Source organism: Corapipo altera, unplaced genomic scaffold (genome assembly GCF_003945725.1).
Source record: "Corapipo altera isolate COAL_440 unplaced genomic scaffold, ASM394572v1 0, whole genome shotgun sequence".
NCBI lineage: Eukaryota > Metazoa > Chordata > Aves > Passeriformes > Pipridae > Corapipo > Corapipo altera.
Genome location: NW_020884872.1, coordinates 21,180,004 through 21,202,540, shown reverse-complemented (window position 1 = coordinate 21,202,540; position 22,537 = coordinate 21,180,004). Strand labels below are relative to the sequence as shown.

At 35.4% G+C, this 22,537-nt stretch overlaps 1 protein-coding gene across 4 annotated transcripts in view; it reads left to right on the top strand.

Moving 5' to 3' along the window:
• Positions 1–22,537, top strand: part of STS (steroid sulfatase) — a 105,391-nt gene that overhangs the window by 59,302 nt on the left and 23,552 nt on the right. For all 4 annotated transcript variants that reach the window (XM_027639416.1, XM_027639394.1, XM_027639399.1 and 1 more), the window contains 3 exons: positions 7,913–8,050; positions 17,058–17,217; positions 19,910–20,031. In XM_027639416.1, coding sequence (XP_027495217.1) covers positions 7,913–8,050; positions 17,058–17,217; positions 19,910–20,031 — 420 coding nt within the window. The remainder of the gene's footprint in view (positions 1–7,912; positions 8,051–17,057; positions 17,218–19,909; positions 20,032–22,537) is intronic.

The window sequence follows — 22,537 nt, the reverse complement described above, 5'->3', positions numbered from 1 at the left end:
AAATTATTAAGATTTTATGAGGAAAATTAATTTGATGTTGATAAAACTCCTCTTAGCTTTATGGTATATGTTTTATAGCAAATGTTTAACATCTGCTTCCAAATTCAGCAAAGTTTGGCTGATAAAAGACAACAAATGCTTATGCTCTACTGTCAGCCAATTTTATCACAGTTTGAATTTTATTTAACAAAAGTTATAAAAATGAAACAAACAACTGAAAAATACTTTGAAGTTTTCAGAGAATAGCAGAGGATTAAAATATGGGGTTAAATTATTTGCCCAGCTTTGAATTTTTCATAATCTTCATACTTTAATCTGGCAAAATAGTCATTAGGCATTTGGATCTAGGACCATAGCCATATTCAGTTTAAAACTTAGTCTGACATTAGTGAATGTTTAAATCTTTGAAGACTTAGAGAAGAATTTCTTTTATCACTCCACATTTATTCAATCAGTCACCATCAGCATATATTGGAAGGATCAAATAGCTGAAGCCTTAACTTCCCCTGACAGTCTAATTCAAAAGTGAATAGCATCCATCAGTTGTCATTACAGTTTGCCTAAGTCCCACCTAAAGAAATCCCTTTCATGATTTGGAAGAAAACATGGGAGACCTCAAAGTGGGAAATGAGACAGTGTCTTTTGAATTATGCATCTTAGTTGTATGTGTGAAAAGGCATCTTAGATGTGTGCAGAATGAAGATTTACCCAAAAAGTTATTACAGTTGCCATAGAAAATGCAAATGCAATGGACCTTCCTATAATTGCATCACCATTTCTCATATTTTAGCATTTTAAGCAGGCTAAAAATTAAGATTTACATTAGAAATACATAGCCTTATGTTCAACAGATGTAGGGTCTAAAAGTGAATTTCAAGCAACGCATTTATTAGCTAATTTAAATACTAATAAGGAAATCGTCATCAAATAGTTATACTTTTTGACCTGTAGTAATCCATCATTAGTGTTATAGTACTGATGTAAATATGAAACCTTTTCCATCCTGCATTGTCTGTATTGCTGCTAAACTTACAGGTCTTCAGACATCTTAACTCTGTGCTTTATTATCTACATATATCTATGCATATTTAAAGTATCATTCCAACTTTCACACTTAAAAATTATTAGAACCCTATATGAATAAGAAAATAAGAGATTTGGTACTCATCTCCAGGAAAAAACTTACCTTATACGTAAGTCAAAATTTGGTTGATTTATTCATAGCTGCTAAGCTGTGCATACCGAATCTGCCGTGCACTATGCTGAAAACTTATCCTGAGGGTCTGAAAGACACATTATACTTATAAAACTGTATAAACAGTCACAAGTCAATGACAAGTTTACAGTTATATGACAGTCCAAATCCAAACTGAACACAAGTTCACACTGATAGCATAGCTGACTCTACACCAAAGTTGCTTTGTTTTTTGTTTAAAAGATACCCTTCTCTGAGTGCTTGCACTCAGATTTACTTTTCCCGCTTTGAGTCTAGGGGAATCCAACAGAAAAGGGTTTGATGTTCTACACAGACTGTCTGGACCTAACAACTACTGATCTGAATGGCAGTGGTAGGTAGCTAAGTCTGGGGCGATTGCCTCACCTGATTTGATTGAGGAAAGAATTCAGAATGTTGGGGCCAAATTCTTAGTATAGGTGATCTGCATATGGAAATTCTTAATTTGCTTTGTTGACCTTAAAAAGTGTTTATAGTAACTATGTTAGATGTAGATGTGTACACTGTATGTATCTACCCTCTATGTATGTACCCTCTATGTACATGTACCTTATGCTTGCACCAGAATTTCTGTGGCAGATTCATCAATTCTGCCATGTTTTAAACTGCCAACACAGGCAAGTCTGAACTGTCTTCTAAGCTGGAGACTCTCAGCACACCAGCAGAGACAGAAAACTCACTTCAGACCAGCTCTACTGTGGTTCTGTACACTGAATGTCCATCAGTAGTGCCAGTGCTTTAGTTGCATTCCTAGAGTTTGTCCTTGAGTTTAGTTTACTTTGAAAGGAATCCAGGTCACAAAATCCAAGAGGGTTTTGCTATGGAAACATAAATATATTAACCATCCATGATTGGATTTACTGTAAATATGCACTCCTGTTACCAATTAAAGCACTAATGTAGATGTGTTTTTTTCAGAACCAGATGCTACTTATTTGGCAGAATGTCCTGTTGACACTGAGTATCCCACTAGCCTATCATAGTAGGAACTTTGCACATGTGGGGCTCCAGCTTTGTACTTTTGGAGAAGACTTCATTGTATGGATTGTTTCCATAGTGTAACTTTAAAAATAGGAGTGCAGTAGTACTGATTAAGCTTTGCACTGAATCTAGACTCTACTTCCTTCAGGAATTACCTTTTGTAATTAGTTATGTATTTATTTTCTGTTCTAGTCAAAGAATTGTACTAACTAGTATTCATTGTCACTTTTGTGGTTCACATGCTGATGTCATCCTTATGAGAATCACTTGTCTTCTTAGGTGGATGTGTTCTGTTGACTGGCTGGATAATGTGCCATAGCATCATCCTAATACTTTGTCTCAGAATTTCCACTTTACAGTGGTTCTACCTCTGAATGTTAAACGAAGTTGCATGCAGAGTTTATGTACTGTTCACCATATGTGCAGCCACTTCTTGTGTTGCTGTCAATGGTTTTATTATTTTCCATCTTTACCTCAAGTGTTGTTCTCAATGACTAGGTCTAGAAGTGATAATTACTTGCCCACTGCAGAGACAAACTGATTTACATATTTATCAAGGGAAAACTGGATGGCTCTGAGCAAACCACAGGAACATTTGCATATTTATAACCCGGAATGTGCAAAAGCTAAAATTAAGATGGAGATGTCTTGATCTTAGTTACTAAACTTGTTTTCATACAAAGGTTTTAGTTAGTGGATTTTGTAATCAGATTAGTGCATTAGAATGAAGTATCTTTTTTTTATCACAGAAAATCAACTTAGAGATTAAAATGATTGTTAGCTTGTGAATAATGGTATGCAGAAGTTGCAACGTTAAGTTTTTATAAGGTGAAAATCTTAAACTGAAGAGACAATTAACTGTGGCATTACCTTAAACTGCTGTAGCAGGAAGGGGCTCCCAAGAGCTTTACTATGTGGTAGGTATATAGTTGAATGGCATCGATATATTTTCTGGGAGAAATGTGGGTTTCCAGATTCTTATGCATGTAGCATTAACTTGTAGGAGTTTATGCATTTATTTCAAAGGCTTGCCACTCACAGAGGTGAACCCCTAGAGCTGACTACAAGTTACTTGTGATTCTGGTTAATGATGCTGTTTGAAACCAAATATGAGCAGCAGTAGCAAATTCTGAACAGGAAATAAAAAGAATAAAGTCCCAATTACAACCAAACTGCCTATTCTAGGCAGTGATGTGGTGCCTGATCTATTGGACTCTTTGTCCAGTAGTTGTTTCAAGCTTGCTGTAAGTTTCTAGATATGAGAGGCATGTGAAAGTCTGCTGGAGTGGAAAAAGAATGTTACATTTACAGGAATTTTGTTTATTTTCAACTTTCTTTTCCTGAGACAGATCCTTAACCATTCTTCTGAATCTAGTTTTTTCTTTGAATCTGGAAAACTGCTTTAAAGCTTTCCTTACAAGTAGAGAGACTATTTTGTTCTTTTGCTTAGGTTACACAGAGGTATTCTGTTTTCTGTAGCTTTTTATTCATGGCTTCAGCAATACTCTAAGTTATTTCAAATTAGTACAAATAACATATTTTCCTATTGATTTGAAATGACAGCAGACTAATTTATGAATAAAGTCCAATTGTTCCTATTCCTACTTGACTGAACCTTTGAACAATTTTCCAAATCACTAACATGTTTGTAAATACATTATTGGTTTTCAATGTTTGTTGCTTGTTTTCAAATGAATAGTCATTTTCTATAAACCTTATCTCTTCATGTAGATAAGTACAGTAGGAGCTTTATATAATTCAAAACTCAGAAATTAAATTCAGCATTAGAGAAGCTGGTTCAGCTGCTATTCAGGTTGTGCTACAGAAGTTGAATAGTGGCATGGCACTGTGTTTCATTCCAAAGAACTGAGTCAATTGCTCTTCTCACTTTCACATGACTACCAATGCACTGAAATTGGCATTTTCACATTCCAAATGAAATAATTCTTTATAATTTACAAAGCTTGAAGCAAGAATGGAGAGCTGAATATAGAGAGCAGTCTTCAGTATACTATGGAGAGAGTTTTACTTAAATTTTCGAACACTGATGTACTAATTAAAACAGGAAACATCTTAACGGTGTCCTTAACCTAAAAAAAATATAAAAGAAATGAAAATGTCCAATGATCTAATACCTTTGTCTGATACAACGGTAGTCACGTACATTGTGATATATATTGCTAAAATGATTATAGTAGGAGGAACTTGATCTGAAATTCTGTTTGCGAAATGGCTTCAGAAATTATGCAGCTCCTTCAGTTAGATTGATTTTGATATTCAGAAATGTTGTCTTTCCAAATATGTTCTGTTTAAATTGGAAAAAATGTAAATGGTACCATCCACAGAGATCAATGCAGCTGTTAATTCTTTAGAACATGGCTTTCAAGTGAGCTTTTCCAATCAAAACTCTTTCCATTTTTATTGATAATTTCCTACTCTGGGGATAGCAAGGTATTGTTGCTTCAACAAAGCTATGGTTTTCCTGATGTTTTGACTTATCTATCCCAGAGTTTCATATCCTGTATAAACTCTTTACATCCAAAAACACTATTAAAATTTGTATTGCTCTCTGCAACCAGCAATAGAACTTCAGCCAGCTGAAACCCCATTCCTGTAATTCAAAAGCACATGACATGTAACATACTTCCCATCATATTTTATGGGTGAAGCAATACAGTTTTACCATCATCTCTTACGCAGACATCATTTATCTGTTCACCACATTCAATAAAGTTTGTTGCTCCTGTAGTTTGCATGTCTAGCACTTTGGGTACAATTCATCTTACTGTCCTTGATGTCTAATATGAAGGCATTTACTTTCGAGTTAGTTGCCTATCTTTTCTTTTTAGCCAACAGGTATAAAAGGTCTTTTTACAGTTCACCTCTTCCAAAGGCAGATAAAATAGGTTAACTGCCATTGCCTGGGAATGTTTATACATCGATTGTAACTTAATTCTAAAGTCTCTGAAATATACAGAAGTAGTGAGAGTGGATGAGTTAGACTTGAAATTAAATTTTTATGAGAAAATGGTAAAGGTTGTGTTTTTCCTTCATGGTAGTATTTGCTTCCAAAATTCATGTAATATTGCAAATAAAAGGTATCTCTTCATAGAGATCCACAAGGCATTATTTTCATTTTTCTGTACTAGTTACCATCTAGAAATACTAAAAAATAATGTATTGCTTAAGTGAACAGTAGTAACCTCATTCAAATGCACTTAAATGTGGCTTATCTCCTGGCAGCACATACTTTGCTCTTTATTTATATTTTTCATTCTAGAAGGTGTCAGTGTTCAAGATCAAAATAGGAATGGAAGTTTTGCTTCATTTCTGTGAGTGCATTGTGATTGCCATTCTCTGACAATAATGTTATTTGAATTACTGCTATTAGTCCACCTGTACTGAAAAATGTAGTTGCTCTAAAATAAATTGTCATTTTAGCATTCATTAATTAACCCTAATGTAGCCAATCCTCTTTGATTTAAAAATCCATTTGAAGGAAATGGAGGTTTTACCATTGAGTTCAACAAGTTTTAGATGAGAATTTCTATACATTTTATTGAGGTGTATTTTTTCTAAAATGGGAAACATTTGAGTGGCAGAATTTTTTTTTCCAGGCAAGGTCAAGCTACTCAACTCTGTTACAAACACTAAATAAAAATATCATCATAATGTCTTACATATTTAATATTAATTTTTAAATTTTAGGTTAATTATCTGTGATAGCAAGACATTTTTCATTGCTTCTCATTTTTCCCCAAATTAATTAGGGAATCAAAATGGCCATTATTGAATGATTACCGGTGTCTCTGATCACCAGAGATCATTTAATTTGATATGCTGAGTGCAATTCTAATTTTATTTTAATTTTGTTTGGTATCGATGAATTTGAAAGTTCAGTTTCATAAAGGAAAATGTCGTATGTAAAAAAATGCTGTTGTGCGCGTCATTGTACATATATTTCTTTGCACAATACTATTTATTATTATTGTCATAGGTTGGAAGGGAACTCTGGAGGTCATGTGGCTGAATACCTACACATAATGTCCTAATTTATCTTTATACTCTGCTTTTTTATCATCATTGCCACCTTTCCAAGGGATATTGTAGTTACTTAGCAAGTACCTTCTCCAAAGAATCTCAGTAGCAAATGGGAATTTGCCTCTCTCTTTTCTGGCACTAAGTCCACCTTATGCAGCAAGATGGATCTGCATGATTTTTCCTCAACCCACCAACTTTAAAATGTCAGCCTTTGTAACAGATTTTCCTCATCTCTGTTGGGAAATTTCAACTCCCACGAGGCTTCAAAATTTACATAAACAAATTCTCCTACTCTTACATTTCTTCTTTGCTTCTAGTTTGCATACAAGATGAATAGGTATTTAACTGCTGGTGTTCCTTTATTCATGATCCAGTCATCTGAGCTAATGAGAAATGAAGACAGTCAACCATTTTAACAAGGCAGTTTTAGAATGCTACAACATTAAAAGTCAACTAGAAATAGTAGCAATAAGAAGCTAACTACTCCTTATCCAGAAAAAGAACATAGCAACTGAAATGATGGTCTGAAAATCATTTAAAAGTCCTTATCTCATCTTCTTTGACACAATAATTGGACATTAGATGAGGAATTAATTCTTAGTGGACAGTTGAACAAATCAAAATTAACATTCAAATTGGACCATTCTTGAATCTTTAAGTAAAAAGGGTAAAGATAAAATGTTCTGAGATCCCTAAAGGACAAGCTTAGAACCCATCGGCAGGCTGATGTGAAGAATTATATTCTTAAGTTTTGGTCATTTTCCAGGACCAATAATTTTAGATTCCTAATCAGTATAAAATTCACTGGAGCAAGTTACAAGTAGCAGCTTCACTCTCATTCATAAACACCCTTTAAGGAATGGAGTCTGAATGGGTTTAAATGTAATTTGTGTACACTGCAAGGCTCTCCACAGTGCCAAGGTAGCATGAGGAGCCTTTTGTGAAAATGAAACATGAGCCCATGTTACCTTACAGTTACAAAACTTATCCATGTGGATACTTCTTTTAAATACATGCACCTGTGTGTGTTTATTACCTAACACATCTTGAGTTTAGTTGATGTCTTCTTATGTGATGAGATATTAAGGACTAATTAATAAGTTTGATAATGAAACCACGTGGTCTCCAAAGACACTACATACATTCTCTTCCTTTTTTTTTTTTTTTTTCAGAATGTCTTAACGCTCACACTGAGATTTCTGCCATGCTGCCTCTATAGTTGCTAGGCAGCAAGGCTTTACCCCCAAACTGTGAGCTCTATTCTGCATGCTGAAACACTTTCAGATATCCTCAGCAGCTTGAATCTTCTTGCTGAGGGACTTCCTTGATTGAGACCAACTGCTTCCAAAGGTCACAGGCTCTCTGTGGATCAGCCCTTTTCTCTGCTGTGCACAAATCTTCTAATTTTGTACTTCAAGAAACCCTGCAGCAATCGAACCATGGTCCTGATTGCAAAACGCCTTGTGCAGTTGTCTCCTACTCTATGCTGCATGGTGCCAATTGCTATGTATAATAGAGTTTATGTGGAAAGTGGTCTCAAAAAGGCATAAGGAAAAAAATATTTATGTGTGCCAAGACTAATGAAAAAGCCACTCAAAGGTACTAAAGCTGTCCTTTTTTTTTTTCTTTGTATTTATTTATTGTCTTTTTCCCTAGGACAAGTTCTGGATGTGCTGGAAAAACATAATCTGAGTGACAAAACTCTTGTATACTTCACATCTGACCAAGGGGCTCATATTGAAGAAATTTCTAGTGCTGGCGAAGTCCATGGAGGATACAATGGCATATATAAAGGTGAACATTCTCTGATTATTCTTGAAAAATGCAAGAAGAAAAGCTATCATCTCCTTGGGTTTGCACCAAAACTGTAATGTACTTTGTGGACAAGGTCTAATCTTCAGTCTTATTGAAATGCTTGTTTTCAATGCTTCAACAAGTAAGAATGCTTGTTTTCACTCTTTTTAATGAAATTCAGTGAGTATTCGTGGTTGTTTTTTTTTTTTTTACCAGAGATTAAGTTCTTTTCATTCTTTCACTGGGTAGTGGCCGTGTAATTTGTTTTCAACTCATATTTCAGGGGACAAGATCAAAGAAATCCATAAATTTTTGGAAAGTCATATACCAAACTTAAAACTTTTAGTTGTAGAGAGAAAGAAGTAAATTACCCTCAGGTATGATTTTTTTTTCTATATAGTATCACAGAACTAAAAGATCTCATAGTAGTTGAGTTTGGAGGGCATCTCCCAGTCTCTGCAGTCCTAGCCCCTGCAGAGCAGGGTCAGCTAAAACAGGTTGCTCAGGACTATATCCAGTCCAGATATGAAAATCTCCAGTGATGAAGACTTCAAAGCCTCTCTGGGCAACTTTCTCCAGTGTTTAATCACACCCACCATAAAAAAAAAAATCTTTTTCTTATGTTTAGATGAAGCTTTCTGTGCTTTAGTTTGTGCCCATTGCTTCTTGTCCTGTCAACGGGCCCCACAAAAAAGGGTCTGGCTCTGTCCTCTTTATTCATGTAAATCCTTACAGCTGGATAAGATCCAACTAAGCATTCTCTTCTCCAGGCTGAACATCTCTCTCAGTCTCTCCTCATATGTCAAATGCTCCAGCTGGATAATCATTGTCTGACCTTCTTTTGAACTCACGCCAGTATGTCCACGTCTCCTGTACTGGGGAGTTCTTCACTTGAACCCAGTGCTCCAGATATGTCTCACCAGTGCTGAGCAGAGAATAAGACTTGCTGGAAACATTCTTCCTAATGCAGCTCAGAATGATGTTGGCCTTCCTTGCCAGAAGGCACAATGCTGGCTGATGTTCCACTAGTTGTTCACTAGGACCCTCAGGCCCTTCTCTGCAGAGCTGCTTTCCGGCAAGTCATCCCCCAGACTCTGTTGGTGTTAGAGGTTACTGCTGTGCAGATGCAGGGCTTGGTATTTCCTTTACTGAACTTCATGAGGTTCCATTTGGCCCATTTCTCCAAGCCTCTAAAGGTCCTTCTGGATGGTAGCTTCCCAGTTTTATATCATCTGCAAAACTTCAGAAAGGAAAAAATATAGGCACACAAAGTAAGCAATAACAATACAATGAAGTTTTCAAGTGACAAGACTCCACAGTTTTTAGTCAATAGATATCTGAGAAATGACCCTTATATTTTAAGAGAATTGCCAAGGAAATGCCACAGCAGCAAAACAAGCAATGCCAAAGTCACGAGGTCTGTCTATCAGATGGGTCCCCTTGGGCTAACACCAGAGTGAAGTGTACCTTGAACGTTAGCACGCAGGCCTTACATAGTGATTTAAGTAATTAAGGAACCATATGGTTACATATCTGTAGCTGTAGGCACAGCCTGAGGTGTTTTAGAAGCTCTAAAAAATATTTGCCTTCTCGAGTGCCAGACATAAGATACAGGATAAATGGTGAGGAGGGAAAAAAAGACAAATACACTAGGGAATATGGCTTGCTGAGGAACTTTGAATGAAGTCTTTTCTCTCAAGCCTTGCAAAATTTTGTATTCATACTTACAGAACAAAGAAAAACTTGAAATAGATCTTACCTGGATTCATGAAAAAATCTGATTGATGGGTTTACTTGGGTAATAATGGGACTTCTTTTTTTTTTTTTTTTAATTAATTGTGTGGAGTGGCTAAAGGAGCTGAGGTTGTTTAGCCTGGAGAGGAGGAGGCTCAGGAGAGACCTTATCACTCTGTAAAACTATGTAAAACAAGGTTGAGGCCAGGTGGGTATCTGCCTCTTCTCCCAGGCAATGAGCAACAGGACATGAGGATACAGCCTCAAGCTGAGCCAGTGAAGTTTTAGGTTGGACATTAGGAAGTTCTTCACAGAAGGAGTCGTTGAGCATTGGAATGGGCTGCCCAGGAAGGTGGTAGAGTCACCATCCATGGAGATGTTTAAGAAAAGATTGGATGTGGCGCTTAGTGCCATGGTCTAGTTGATAAGGTGACGTTAAGTCATAGTTTGGACTTGATGATCTCAGAGATCTTTTCCAGCGTGGTTGATTCTGTCATTCTGTGATTCTGTTTACTGTGCTGTGCTGGCAAATGTAATATACAATGGGTTAGAAAATAATCACAGTGTAAGAAAAAAATCGTTATTTGATGACATTCATATAAAATAAAAAGAAATTAAAAGACCCATGCAATCAGTTGAATATACTTCTACCATTTTAAAATACAATGAATTCTGCTTTATCTTCCACTCCCTCCATCTCCATATCCGTCCTTAGTTTAACAGGTATATTATGCATCATTTTCAAAAGGGCTGAAGTGGAAATGATCAATTAATTGCATAATTAGCAATTTTCATACATAGGAATTTATTAATATTAAAAGTCATGTGTGATGAAAAGTGTTAGAGGTGTGTAAATCTCTGGCAGAGTTAATGAGACCAGACCTGTGAAGTCCCAAGTCTCAGGCACTGATATAGCAGTGTGCCTAAAAAAGCTAAAGGACCATCTTTATGCTGCTTGTGCTCATGTGTGTGCCCACTAGGAATTTGCTTCATCTGATGAGTAGTTTAAAAAACTGGGAGACATATAAGACCTTTCTCCATTTCTGCCAGTCAATCTCCACTACTTATTTTTTTGTATATGAGTGCTGTATAAATCCGAATATGAATCAAGCCACTTAACCCTCTTGTAAGAGCTGGAGCGGTATGCTCAGCAATAATTGATTGATTCTGCCCTAGAATCAAAAGCTCTCAACAGATCTCCACAATTCTAACTCACTAATTTGTCTTGATATCCAGCCAAATAAGCACCAATGATAAAATTTAAGAGGTGTTTGGAGACTTAGGCCAGTGCTACAAGACTGGATGCAAAAAGGGGAAATTGCTATTTGAAGGTTTTATTGCCCTGGATTCTGACTATGGAACAGTCTCTATAAATTTGGATAGCCCTTAAAATTGAAAACCAGAGCTAACCAGTGTTTAAGCAGTTACTGCCATGCACAGTCTGGTTTATCTCTGCAGTATCCTTTTTCAGAAGACATTATATGGTAATATTGAAGTGATGGATGAAAATCTCTTTCCAGTGGCCTTTTTCTGACATTTAGTTATCAGGATCAGAGTCTATGTAGTAAATAAGAAAATCCCTAAGAAGATCTCCTAATCCTAGATAGTATGAGCTTGGTTAAAGATGTGAATCCTGACAACTGAGATTCCACAAAATTTTTTAGCATTAGTTATATAATTTTTCATCATATGGAAATGAAATTCTACTCTGAGTCTTTTTAAATTCTGAGCATAGCCTCTATCACTTGTCAATGAGAACACAGTGCTTTCGTTTACTATTTTGAAATAGGAAAGTTGCAAATTTCATTTCATTTCAACTCTCTGATATAAGATAAAGGAGGGAAAAGGTTTTATATTTTCCCTGGCTTACCTTTGTTTTAAATACTTCTCTAGTGCCTCCTTGCCTTTAATACCTCATTCAGAAGATAATTGTCTCTTCTGTTTCTCTTATTGATGACCTTGTCCCTAATTTCTTGTTATTTTCCTCTGTGAATTATTTCTAATTGTGCAATGTATTTTTTAAAATTACTTTACAGGTCAAAACCTTTTGTTTTTTTCCATTAAGTGTCAACTTGTCCATATACTTAGCTTCTTAATATTATCCTATTCATCCTATTGACTTTGTATCTTACTGATTACAGATATGCATAAAGCCTTAGTCTTTGTATGGGTTCTTTTTTGAAAGTATGCAATGAAAGTTATAGTCTGAAAAACTAAGACCATAGACCCTAGTTCAGTTATAGACCCTAGTTCAGTTATTTTTTTCTCCATGTTCATTGTGCTGCAAATATTTTTACAGAATTTGAAGTTGCATTGTTTCCTGTTCATCCAACTTGGTGTGAAGGGCATTATCTTTTCTTCTGAATTTGATCAACCTCTGATACTTTGTGTCAGGTGGATTTTTCAATTCCATGGCTCACTTCTCTTTCAAAACTGAAGGAAATATATTAAAATAGTAAGGAGCTTAACACAGAGTAGCATCAAGGTACCTTGCTATTGACTTGCTTTTGCAAAGGGTCATAGGCTGTTTGTTTAATCTTTTTGTTTCCTGCCTGTTAGATTTTGATTCATGACAACCTTTTGTCTCCTAACCCATGATTAATGTTCCAGTAATTTTTCCTGAAGGTCCTTGTCAAAAATCTTTAAAAGGTTTAAATCTAGATACAGCTTCTAAAGCAAAAAATAGTGGCTATTTTAATAAGAATTTCTTCCCAACAGCTCAAGGTCTTCTTACCAGAACTCATGAAGTACTCCTGCATGCATATGTGATAATATATTAATATTAATATTTTTAGACTGAAATATGGACACTATTATGTGTAACTGAAGTCTCTTCTTAAAATTTTCTGTGTAATTTTTTCAGTGGGTTTTTTTCTGTTCTGTGACATTTCTCTGTTGAAAGGGATGGAACACTGAGGTATTGATTTTGTATATGATTTCCAGGATACCTGCACTGACTTCTCCTTAGGTGTTTTTTTACTAATTGTCCCATTGAAGCATGTTCATTTGTGCTAGTCACCATAGCTTTCCTTAGGAACAGAAATAAGGTTAGTTTTTCAAAATACTTCAGATCTATACTTTAGAATAAGGTTAATAGAATAAATAAATTAACAGAATTTTTTCTCCATGGAATAAACAAGCAGTGTAAGATGACTGGTTTAAAGGATGGCACTATATTCTTCTTTGGTACCCTGAGATTTTAAATCTAAATATTTTGTGGTAATTTTTATTTAGTTTCTTAGTGAGTAATTTCTTGAACTGGCTTCAGCATATATAATCTATAGCAAGTGTATATAATCTATAGCAGTAATCAGTAAAGACAATAAAAACTTTTATCCACACCTTTTCTCATTATACTATTTCAGTGGTACATATGCAGACAGTAGAAGTCCTCTCTCATTGTCACTTGTTGATGTCTATCCCACTCTGTTATGTACAGGATTTCTGCGGAGTCTTCTTGCATCTCTTACCGTCAACTTCTTTTGGATATATATATTTTTGCTGTACCTCAGACTAGTGCGTTAGAAACATTGTCTGTCTTTGTACTTCTGAAGCAGTTAGTGCAATGTATACAGGCCCTAGGCTACTGTTGTGCCACCAGAGTAGGTCGTGAGTTCTGCTGCTAGTGGAAGTGGAGTCCAACACTGATAATGGCAAACTATTTGAACAACATTCATTGTAAGTACTTTGTTCCTTAGAAATAGGTATTATCATCATTATTTGTTAATATCCATGAAAAATAATGATGAGTGTTTCCTAAGGATCTATGAGACCTAAACAACAACTGGAGGAATCAATTATCCAATAAGTCATTCAAATTTATTATTTTAATATAAGTTTATACACTCAGTGACAAGTTAGTTCTGCAGATTTTCTTGAAGCTATTAGTAAACTTTTCCTACCTGTAAGCCACAGAGAAATCAAGATGACCATTACTTTGGCCCCAGGGACCACGTTATGGCATATTTAGGGATATTTACTGAAGTTTCACTTTTGACTTGAATGAAAGCAGGAGTTTACCTTTTTTTTCAAATGTACTGCATTTTTATATTCTCTCTGAAGTGGTCAAGATTTTTAAATGATCAACCCATCTTGTAATTTTGACTGAAACAAAAAGTATCCTGAGAGATCATTTCCTTTGATTGGAAGAAAGGTCAGATGAGAAGATGTCCAAATGGATCATGTCTATTCCATTCACCTGTACAAGAACAGCTCAGATTGAAAATTAGCAAAACCAGTACATGAAACAAGTTAAAAATCAGTAAAATAAAGAGTGAACTTGCCATTGAAAATAAATTGGTTTTTGATCGTTTTGTAAAGTAAACAGTAGATTGTTGATATTTGTAGCATAAAGTATATTACATATGGGTAGAATAATCAATTTCTTTGTATTTCTGTATTATTCAAGATAATAAATTGGGTTTAGAAGCTTTTTTTAATAAGAAAATATGAAGGAAGGAAAGGGTAGTATGATTATAATCCACATGATCTAAGAAAGGTATTTAAAATAGTTTTCATCATTCATGTTAATAACAATTTACCACAGAGTTCCCCTTTATATATCATCCTTTGTAAAAACTCTATTCCCAGAGTTAGATAATAGCAGTCAATTTAAACCAGAGGGAGAAAAAGAAAAGATGTATTCTTTTAGCTAAGATTTAAAATGAGGATATAATGGAAATTTGACATCATGTTGTGGATGACTGCAGAGAGTTATGTATTTTGCCTATTCCTGTGGATTTTTTAGGAGAGGTAAACATAGGCTATTGTTCAATATAACACTGAAAGCTGCAACCACTCAGAAAGCTAAGCATGAAGATGCAGCTTGGTGTATCTTATGCTTTAAAAAAAAACTTTTATAAGAATTTAAGAGAACAAAAATAATATACAGCTAGGCTGCCTAGAGTTTGCAAGGCATATAGACTACTAGGTTCCTGTCTTTTCTCCATTTCAGTGTTGTCAAGTCCAAGCAAAATACAAAACTAGTGAGTCAGATCCTTAATATTAAGAGATTTTTTTTAAAATAATGATATTTTGTGGATTTTTTTATTGCCCTTCTCATATTTTAGCTATTTGGATGTTTGCTTCATGTTTCAAGCATCAGAAGTAAAAACTTGATTTTTTTTTTTTTTTTTTTTTTTTTTTTTTTTTTTAGGAAAAAAGAATGCAGATAGGAATGCTTGAACAAAATTTAACAGCTAGATTTTTAAAAATCATATATGTCACTGAACATTATTGTAATAAAAATGAATACCACATAAGCGTAGATAATAGAAGATAGTCTTCTGCAGTGACTTGTAATTCCTGCCCTGGTTCCCTGCTATTCCCAATCTCCAGAGCTATAAAAAAATTATGCTCCAATTAGCCTTTTGAAAGGAAAACAGCAGTCACTTCTTCATAGACATAAGTGAAGATATAGCCCTACTGTGGAGTCCATTTTGCTTTTTGTATCTTACAGTGGAGAGTCGGAGTGTGCAGAGTTCCTTTGTGCTTGGGTAATGTGCAGCTTTTCTGACCTTTTCTGTAGTGATTCAAGAAAATTGCACTGTCAACCTAAGAGCTGTGAAAGTGACACAATATCTAGGTTTTAAGAATTGCAGCATGTGGAAATCAGGTTCACCCCTTATCTTGAAATTTTTCTGTCTTCAGATTACACAGGAGACAACAGTGTAATGAGAATTTACTTAAGCAATCCAATCTAGCTAGCACTGTTACTGGGTTCTGTACACAGAAATAAAAGGAGCCTCACACTTAAAGCTACATACAGTATAGGTCAACTCTTGGAGTTTTCTGTCTGTTGATACTGTTCAGCCAAAAAGCTGCTGTGATGTGTACATAGAACTGGGATCTGGCTCATGAACTAAATTATCTCCCTGGCATAGCTGTTCACAGAAAGTATGTTAATTTGAAGATATCTATAGTTTTCTGTCCTTGTGCTTTTCTTGACTTATTTGGATTTAACTATTCCCACTCAACAGGATTTTCTATGCACCATAGCTCAGTCTTGACCTTTTCCTACTAGCTAACACCTAATCCCACCAAACTTTGAAAAACCTAATGATTGTTGAACAGGAATAATCTTTTCTACAGAAGATGTACACAGTCTGTTGAGACCTACTCTGACCTTGACCTAACAAAATTAACAACTAAGCAGCATACTGTTGGATGAACACTTCCTTTTGCTAGGCAACAGGTGTTCTACACCTCCCCAGATAACAACTTTATGAACTTAAATTTACATTTTTGTTTTGAAAAATCATATTTTTTACAAGAATGCGAACAAAAGTAGTACATGCATCTCATTCTTGAGTTTTAGAATAGGTAACCAAACACTTTATTATGTGAATGGAATCAGATTTGACTCACAGACAGGAGTAAACTTTTAACAGTGCTCTAGAACACGAGTAGTCTTGTTGAGATCTGATCTTGGCACTGTTTTCCAAAAACAGCTTAAGGAAATATTGTTGCTTGGCATAATGCTGGATATTAGGAAGTCTGAGTTTTCTGATTGCAGACTAGATGTGTCTCTGACTATTCAATATTATGAATTCTGATAAAGCCCATGAAAAATGTAAGCAGAAATTTGATATAACAAGGACTCATGAGCTAATACTCTTTCAGCCACAAGAATATGTATATATATAGGTAAATATCTCTGCAAAAGAGAATTTTCTATCTTGAAGTTACTATTTACCTTTACAAACAGTGAAAAACCTGTAGAAAACCAGGTGGATTCTGAAACCACTATTACTGAAATAGAAAAGATCATCGAGGACTCAGTAAAACGGATAACGTATACATATAGCAAGGGCTGAGCTTGGCACCAAAGGTGCCAAGACATGTATGAGGTGTTTTGGAGGTTAAAGAGGCTGAGGAAATAGAACTCTTGAAGTACTTTGTTGTAATTTTTTTTCTTTTTTTTTAATTCGAAAAAGGGAGATACATGGATAAAGTGGGTTATGGGACACCCTATCTAGACCAAATTCTATATGAAGATTCCTGTAAAGTGCCTTTTAATCTCCTGCACATATTTACTTTATTGTAAACTAAATACGTTCATTTAGTTTATTTATACTAAATACTAATACATATTAGTAAATTTACTGTGATAAAGTACTACTCTAGGGGAAAATCTAGCAAAGTAAAAATAAGAAAAATACATTTCATGGAAAGATTCTAGCTAAGCAGAATGTTTAATATTTGGAAATTGAATCTTGTGGAGGGAGCATTATCTAAGAAGTTGATTTCTCAGCAAACAAAACTAATTTTACAGGTGGAAAATCAACAAACTGGGAAGGAGGTATTCGTGTGCCAGGTCTTCTCCATTGGCCTGGAGTGATACAGACTGGTGCCTATATTGATGAGCCAACAAGTAACATGGATATATTTCCTACCATAGTCAAACTTGCGGAGGCACAGTTACCCTCTGACAGGTATGCTCTGTAGTCATCTCTGTTTTAGAGAAAGTGTCATGAGTGTTTTATACATTCTGGTGATGTCTATTAAGATAGAGGTGAGAATGTGAGTAAGAAACTGGGTTTTATCCTTACAATAGTATGTTGTCTCTTTTCATATTGACATACTGATATATTTTACAGAAACGTTGTATGTAAATACAGCTTAACTTGCAGAACAAGAACCAAGCACCAAAAAGATAAGAGAAACCATCAGAACAACATACTGTCAAATCAAACCTGGAAATATTTACCAAAAGCAAAAATGAATGTAACAAAACAGTTGTGTTCTGCATGAGTGAATGGGGTAGAAAAAGGAACTGCAATTGTAAATTACTTTAAACTTCATGACCAGCTAGGCTTTTCTCACAAGTGTTTGGTTTTTTTGTTTGCTTGTTTTTTGGGGTTTTTTTTCCTTTCTTTTTTTTGGGTGTTTTTTGGTTGGTTGGTTTTTGGTTTTGTGTTTGTTTGTTTGTTTGTTTGTTTGTTTTTGTTGTTCTTGTTGTTGTTTGGATTTTTTTTCCCCTGTGCCAAGTTAGTGAAAATAATCCCTTACAGAGTTTTACAGCCTAATAAGAAAACTCACTGGGCTTCTGAAATTCATAAGATACCTTACTGACACTGCTACATCTCCAGGCTTTGTCTGGTTTGGAAGATACCCAATCTCAGCAGCAAAGTACCTCCACTTAAGTGCTGTTGCCCTCCAAATCCAGTAAGCAGAGAAACCTGCTGATAAACATATCCTTCAACATCTACAACACACAAATAGCACAAAGCATTGAGAATTCACATGGGGAAGCCCAGTGCTGAGCAGAGTCATTCTGCTAATGATGATTCATTGAGTGCTTGAAGGAAATGGCAGGGTAGGACAAGTGTAAGACATGAAAAATTAGTCAGATTGGTCCTGAGAAATGCCCTACAAGTGGTAACTGTCAAACCTCAGCAGTTCAGATTGGTCCTTATGTGGCAGATACTATGCAGTTTGTTTTCATATTGCTTGAGTGGAGACTAAGTACTGATGTTTTCTCTGATCTCTTTGATAGAAATCCCAATATACTTGTGTAACTTCCACTTGTAGGTTGCTCCACTCTGATTCTTCTGTAAGATTTCTTCCATAGACTGGATGCTCTAAGTACTGCTTCATGTTAGGTCATGGACTATCTTGAAGCATTTTCCATCCAGCAGCTGAATTCCTATTACTCCACTGAATTCCTCATTAGAAGTAAGAAAAATTATTACAATTGGGATTCAGTCACTGTGAGGGAGCAGGTTAAAAAGAAAAGGAGGAGGTGCTCCTAGTTAAAGAAGAGAAATTATTCATCAGAAAGAGTCTTATATATTCCTCTGAAACCGGCAGCTCTAGGAATACGAGAGTACTGGAGCCATATTAGTGAAGATACCCTTTTCCCTATCAACAGGGTCTAAACCAGAAAGTGTACAATATACATGCATCTGTCCTGCTCTTAGTTTGTTAATGAGCAAGCCTGCAGGGGCAAGACAAGTCTGTCACTCAGGCAAGAAAACACAACAAATTGAAAGTGGGACAGACTCTAATTCAACAGACCCCCACAGTCAAGGACGTACTCAGAAGGCAGAGTTATCAGATAACATAGCTTTAGGAGTTCCAGGATGTTTTCTTGGCTACCATTTGAGAAAAGTGCTACTCATAATGGCTCTGTTGCATACAGTTCCTGCCATGAATTTAATCATCATATGTAGCTTATGGCTTAAAAAAGTGAAGTTAGTACCTGTCTTGTTACACTAACATGAAAAATGTTTCATGGTAATGAAAATTAACATAGACATTTTTAAACTTTTTATAAGTTTCAAAAAGTTTTTATGAGACATTGCTCAAAATGCTTAAGAAAGAATTACTTGCTGATATGTATATCAGCAAAAAGTAATTTCCTATAAAACTTATTGTAAAATTTGTTATTCATACCAGGTCAAAAAGGCAGATTGTGATTTCTCCTCTTCCAGCTGATTCCAGCAATTCAAAGGCTTAATTTATGGAAACATTTAAAAGCCTTACTTATTTTATAAGTCAATTTTTATGTAAATTGACTGACTCCTTCAGCGCATGATCAGAATTGTCCAGAAGCATTTAGAGAATTTATATACATATCTATATATATGAATGCGCGTGTGTGTGTGTCTGTCTGTAGTTGATAAATACATATTGAAACATAGTTGATTTTCAAATTTGAAACAACTACTTCTGTCTTAAATTCAGGTATGCATAATATGCTGGACAGAATTCTTACCGTTACTTCTGGGGATGCTAACAGAGCGCAGCATATATTTCTCTAGTTTAGTTTTAGGATTACTTTGGCCAGGCTACTCCCAAACGCTTGAGCAGGTGCACGTGAAGGATTGTGTTGTAGCAATTTATTCACATATATCTGGTCAATTTCTTGTTTAAAAAAAAAAAAAAACAAAACAGAGTTGAGAAAACAACCATTCATAATGACAAAATGTAAAATTAATGTTTACTTAAGTAGTAATGTAAAAATCAAAGGAAGGAGCACATGAAGGTTTTTCTTCGACTTGACCAGATGGAGGTGGCCATTCAGATTTTGGGTTTTTTTACTAGCAGATGTGCAGAGTTATAATACTTTCTCAGTAAAGTGAGGTTTGGATTCTTCTGATTTTGAAATGCTTTCCTATTTAGAATTATTGATGGACATGATCTGCTGCCCTTACTTCAAGGAAAAGTTACTCGATCTAAGCATGAATTTCTCTTCCATTACTGTAATGCATATTTAAATGCAGTGCGCTGGCATCCAGGAAACAGTAAGTAAACTTGCCTGTTCACATTTTAAATATTTAATATTATTTTTATTGCCGCTTGAAAAGAATCAAGAGGAAGCCTTGGGCTATAGTAACAAAAAATTGTTTAAAATATCTAGGCTTTTTCCTTCTCTTTCACTTTTCTCTTTGCTAGAATGTACCTATTCACCATTTCACTGTTTGACATTAGTTTGTTTCTATACATTAATGTTATATATCAATGCAACACTGAGATCTGTGGTATCGGAAAATTTCCTTTTTCAAAACCTTCCTGAGAGAGAGTCTGTGTTACAGAATGAAGTAGTCAAGGTTAACTCTTACACTGTCCTAAAAATATACAGGTAATGGAATGGCTTGCTGAATAACAGCACAAGTATGATGTCAGTCTGGCTGTTTTTATTATTCGGATAGCAAAGTATAGAAGAATCACTGAGTCAAAGTCATAATTATCCAATAAATGAATATAGTATTATAAGGTCCTTTTTCATGGTTTTTATGAACAACATAATTTTATTTTGTAGGCCAAGGAAAAAAGCATTTCTCACTGTTTTGCTCCTTTTTCACTAACAGCTCACTGTTTCTAGTAGCACCTTCCACATTAACCAAAGCATATTTCCTTTTCTATAAAAATCTCTGTGCTGAATGAAGTTAAACACACATTTGTCCCATCTCAGTTGACACTCAAAGTGATGACTTGTGTTACAGCTTCAAAATGATGATCCAAGACAAGCTTTGGCATCAGGTTTTTTTATTTAAGTACTTTGGGAAAGGATTTATTTAATAGTTAATGTGCAAACTTAAAGTGAGTTGGAAACGTTGTCTTCTTGGTCATCTGTAGGCTGACTTTCTACCTGTCTTGGACTTAAAACTAGGAAAAGGGAAAATATTACATGTCACGTTTATTTACCACTACTTTGCCTATATGTCTTGCATCTGATAAATAATCATAAGCCGAGCAATCAGATCTAGTACTCTTTTGTATATGATGTTGGATGAAATTATTCTGAGTCATTATGAGAGAAGTAGACAGAGCTTTTGGCAGGCAGAGAGGCATTTTTTTCTCAAACATATACCTTTGCAAGATGACCTATCCCTTGTCTGAGGAAAGGGTCAGCTTTATTATTCACTGAAGAGGAATATGATGGGAAATGTATGGGAGTAACAACGGGGGACTACTCTATTGTATTTATTTGATGAGTAACAGTGTAAATTGTTATTCTTCCTTTCACCAAGGCATTCAAAGGAGAAAGCCCACTCAGAACCTGGCAACAACATTTTCATAACATTGGGCTGATGTTTGTAGAAGGTTGTTATGGCTTAATTCCAGATGGCAACTAAGCCCCACACAGCCACTCTAACCTGGTGGCATGGGGGAGAGAATTGGAAGGGTAGAAGTGAGAAGACTTGTGTGTTGGGATAAAGTTTAATAGGTAAAGCAAAAGCAACACATGTCAGCAAAGCAAAACAAGGAATTCATTCACTATTTCCCATTGGCAGGCAGATGTTCAGCCATCTCTGGAAAAGCTGGGCTCCATCACACGTAGTGGTGACTTATGGAAAGTGGAAAACAAATACCATCACTCTGAATGTCTCCCTCTTCCTTCTTCTTCCCCCATCTTTATATGCTGAACATGATGTCATATGGTGTGGGATATCCCTTGGGTCAGTTGGGATCAGCTGTGTCTCCTCCCAACTCCTGCTCACTGGTGGGGTGGGGTGAGAAGCAGAAAGGCCTTGGCTCTCTGCAAGTGATACTCAGTAATAACTAAAACATCCCTGTGTTATCAACACCATTTTCAGCACAAATCCAAAACATAGCCCATACTAGCTCATCATCGGTGAAGAGAATAAACTCTATTCCAGCCAAAACAAGCAGAAAGGGGTTTTGTTATGCTACCTTGTCAACCTACATTGAGAGTAGGCACTACTACAGTGAGAGTAGACAATAGCCAGGTATTTCTCTCTACTATCTTTTGTAGGAGTCCTCTCTGAGGATTTAACACCTTCTTCTTTCTTACTTGTCCAATCTTAGATCTTCAAAAATGCCTTTTCTATGTAGACAATGCAATCAGATTTGTAAAGATATTTGTTGAAGTCAGCTAAAGTTTCACCCCTGTTTATGTCTCCACCACTTATTATTGTCTTAGAGAGATAAATAAGCTGGCACTGCAGCTGTAGGCACCTGATGCTATCTGCTTTGTTATGGGTACTCCTGTGGAAAAACAAGTATGGTTGGTTTTTCTTCTGATATGTCAGCAGCTCTATATGGTGCAACTAATAATTTCAAAGTGCATTATATTATTAATTATTAGTTAGAGTGTTATTGTCTTATAGCTTCCCACCATAGCTCACTCTTTACAGCTTATCTCAGAGTCCATCCATAGTTGCTATTTCTACTACTATTGAGTGATATTTTAGTATGTGAAAATTAATACAAGTACAGCAAAAATATAGTGCAATGGTTTGGGTTGTTTTTTTTCTCCTGGAGAAGCAATTATTTTGAACATCT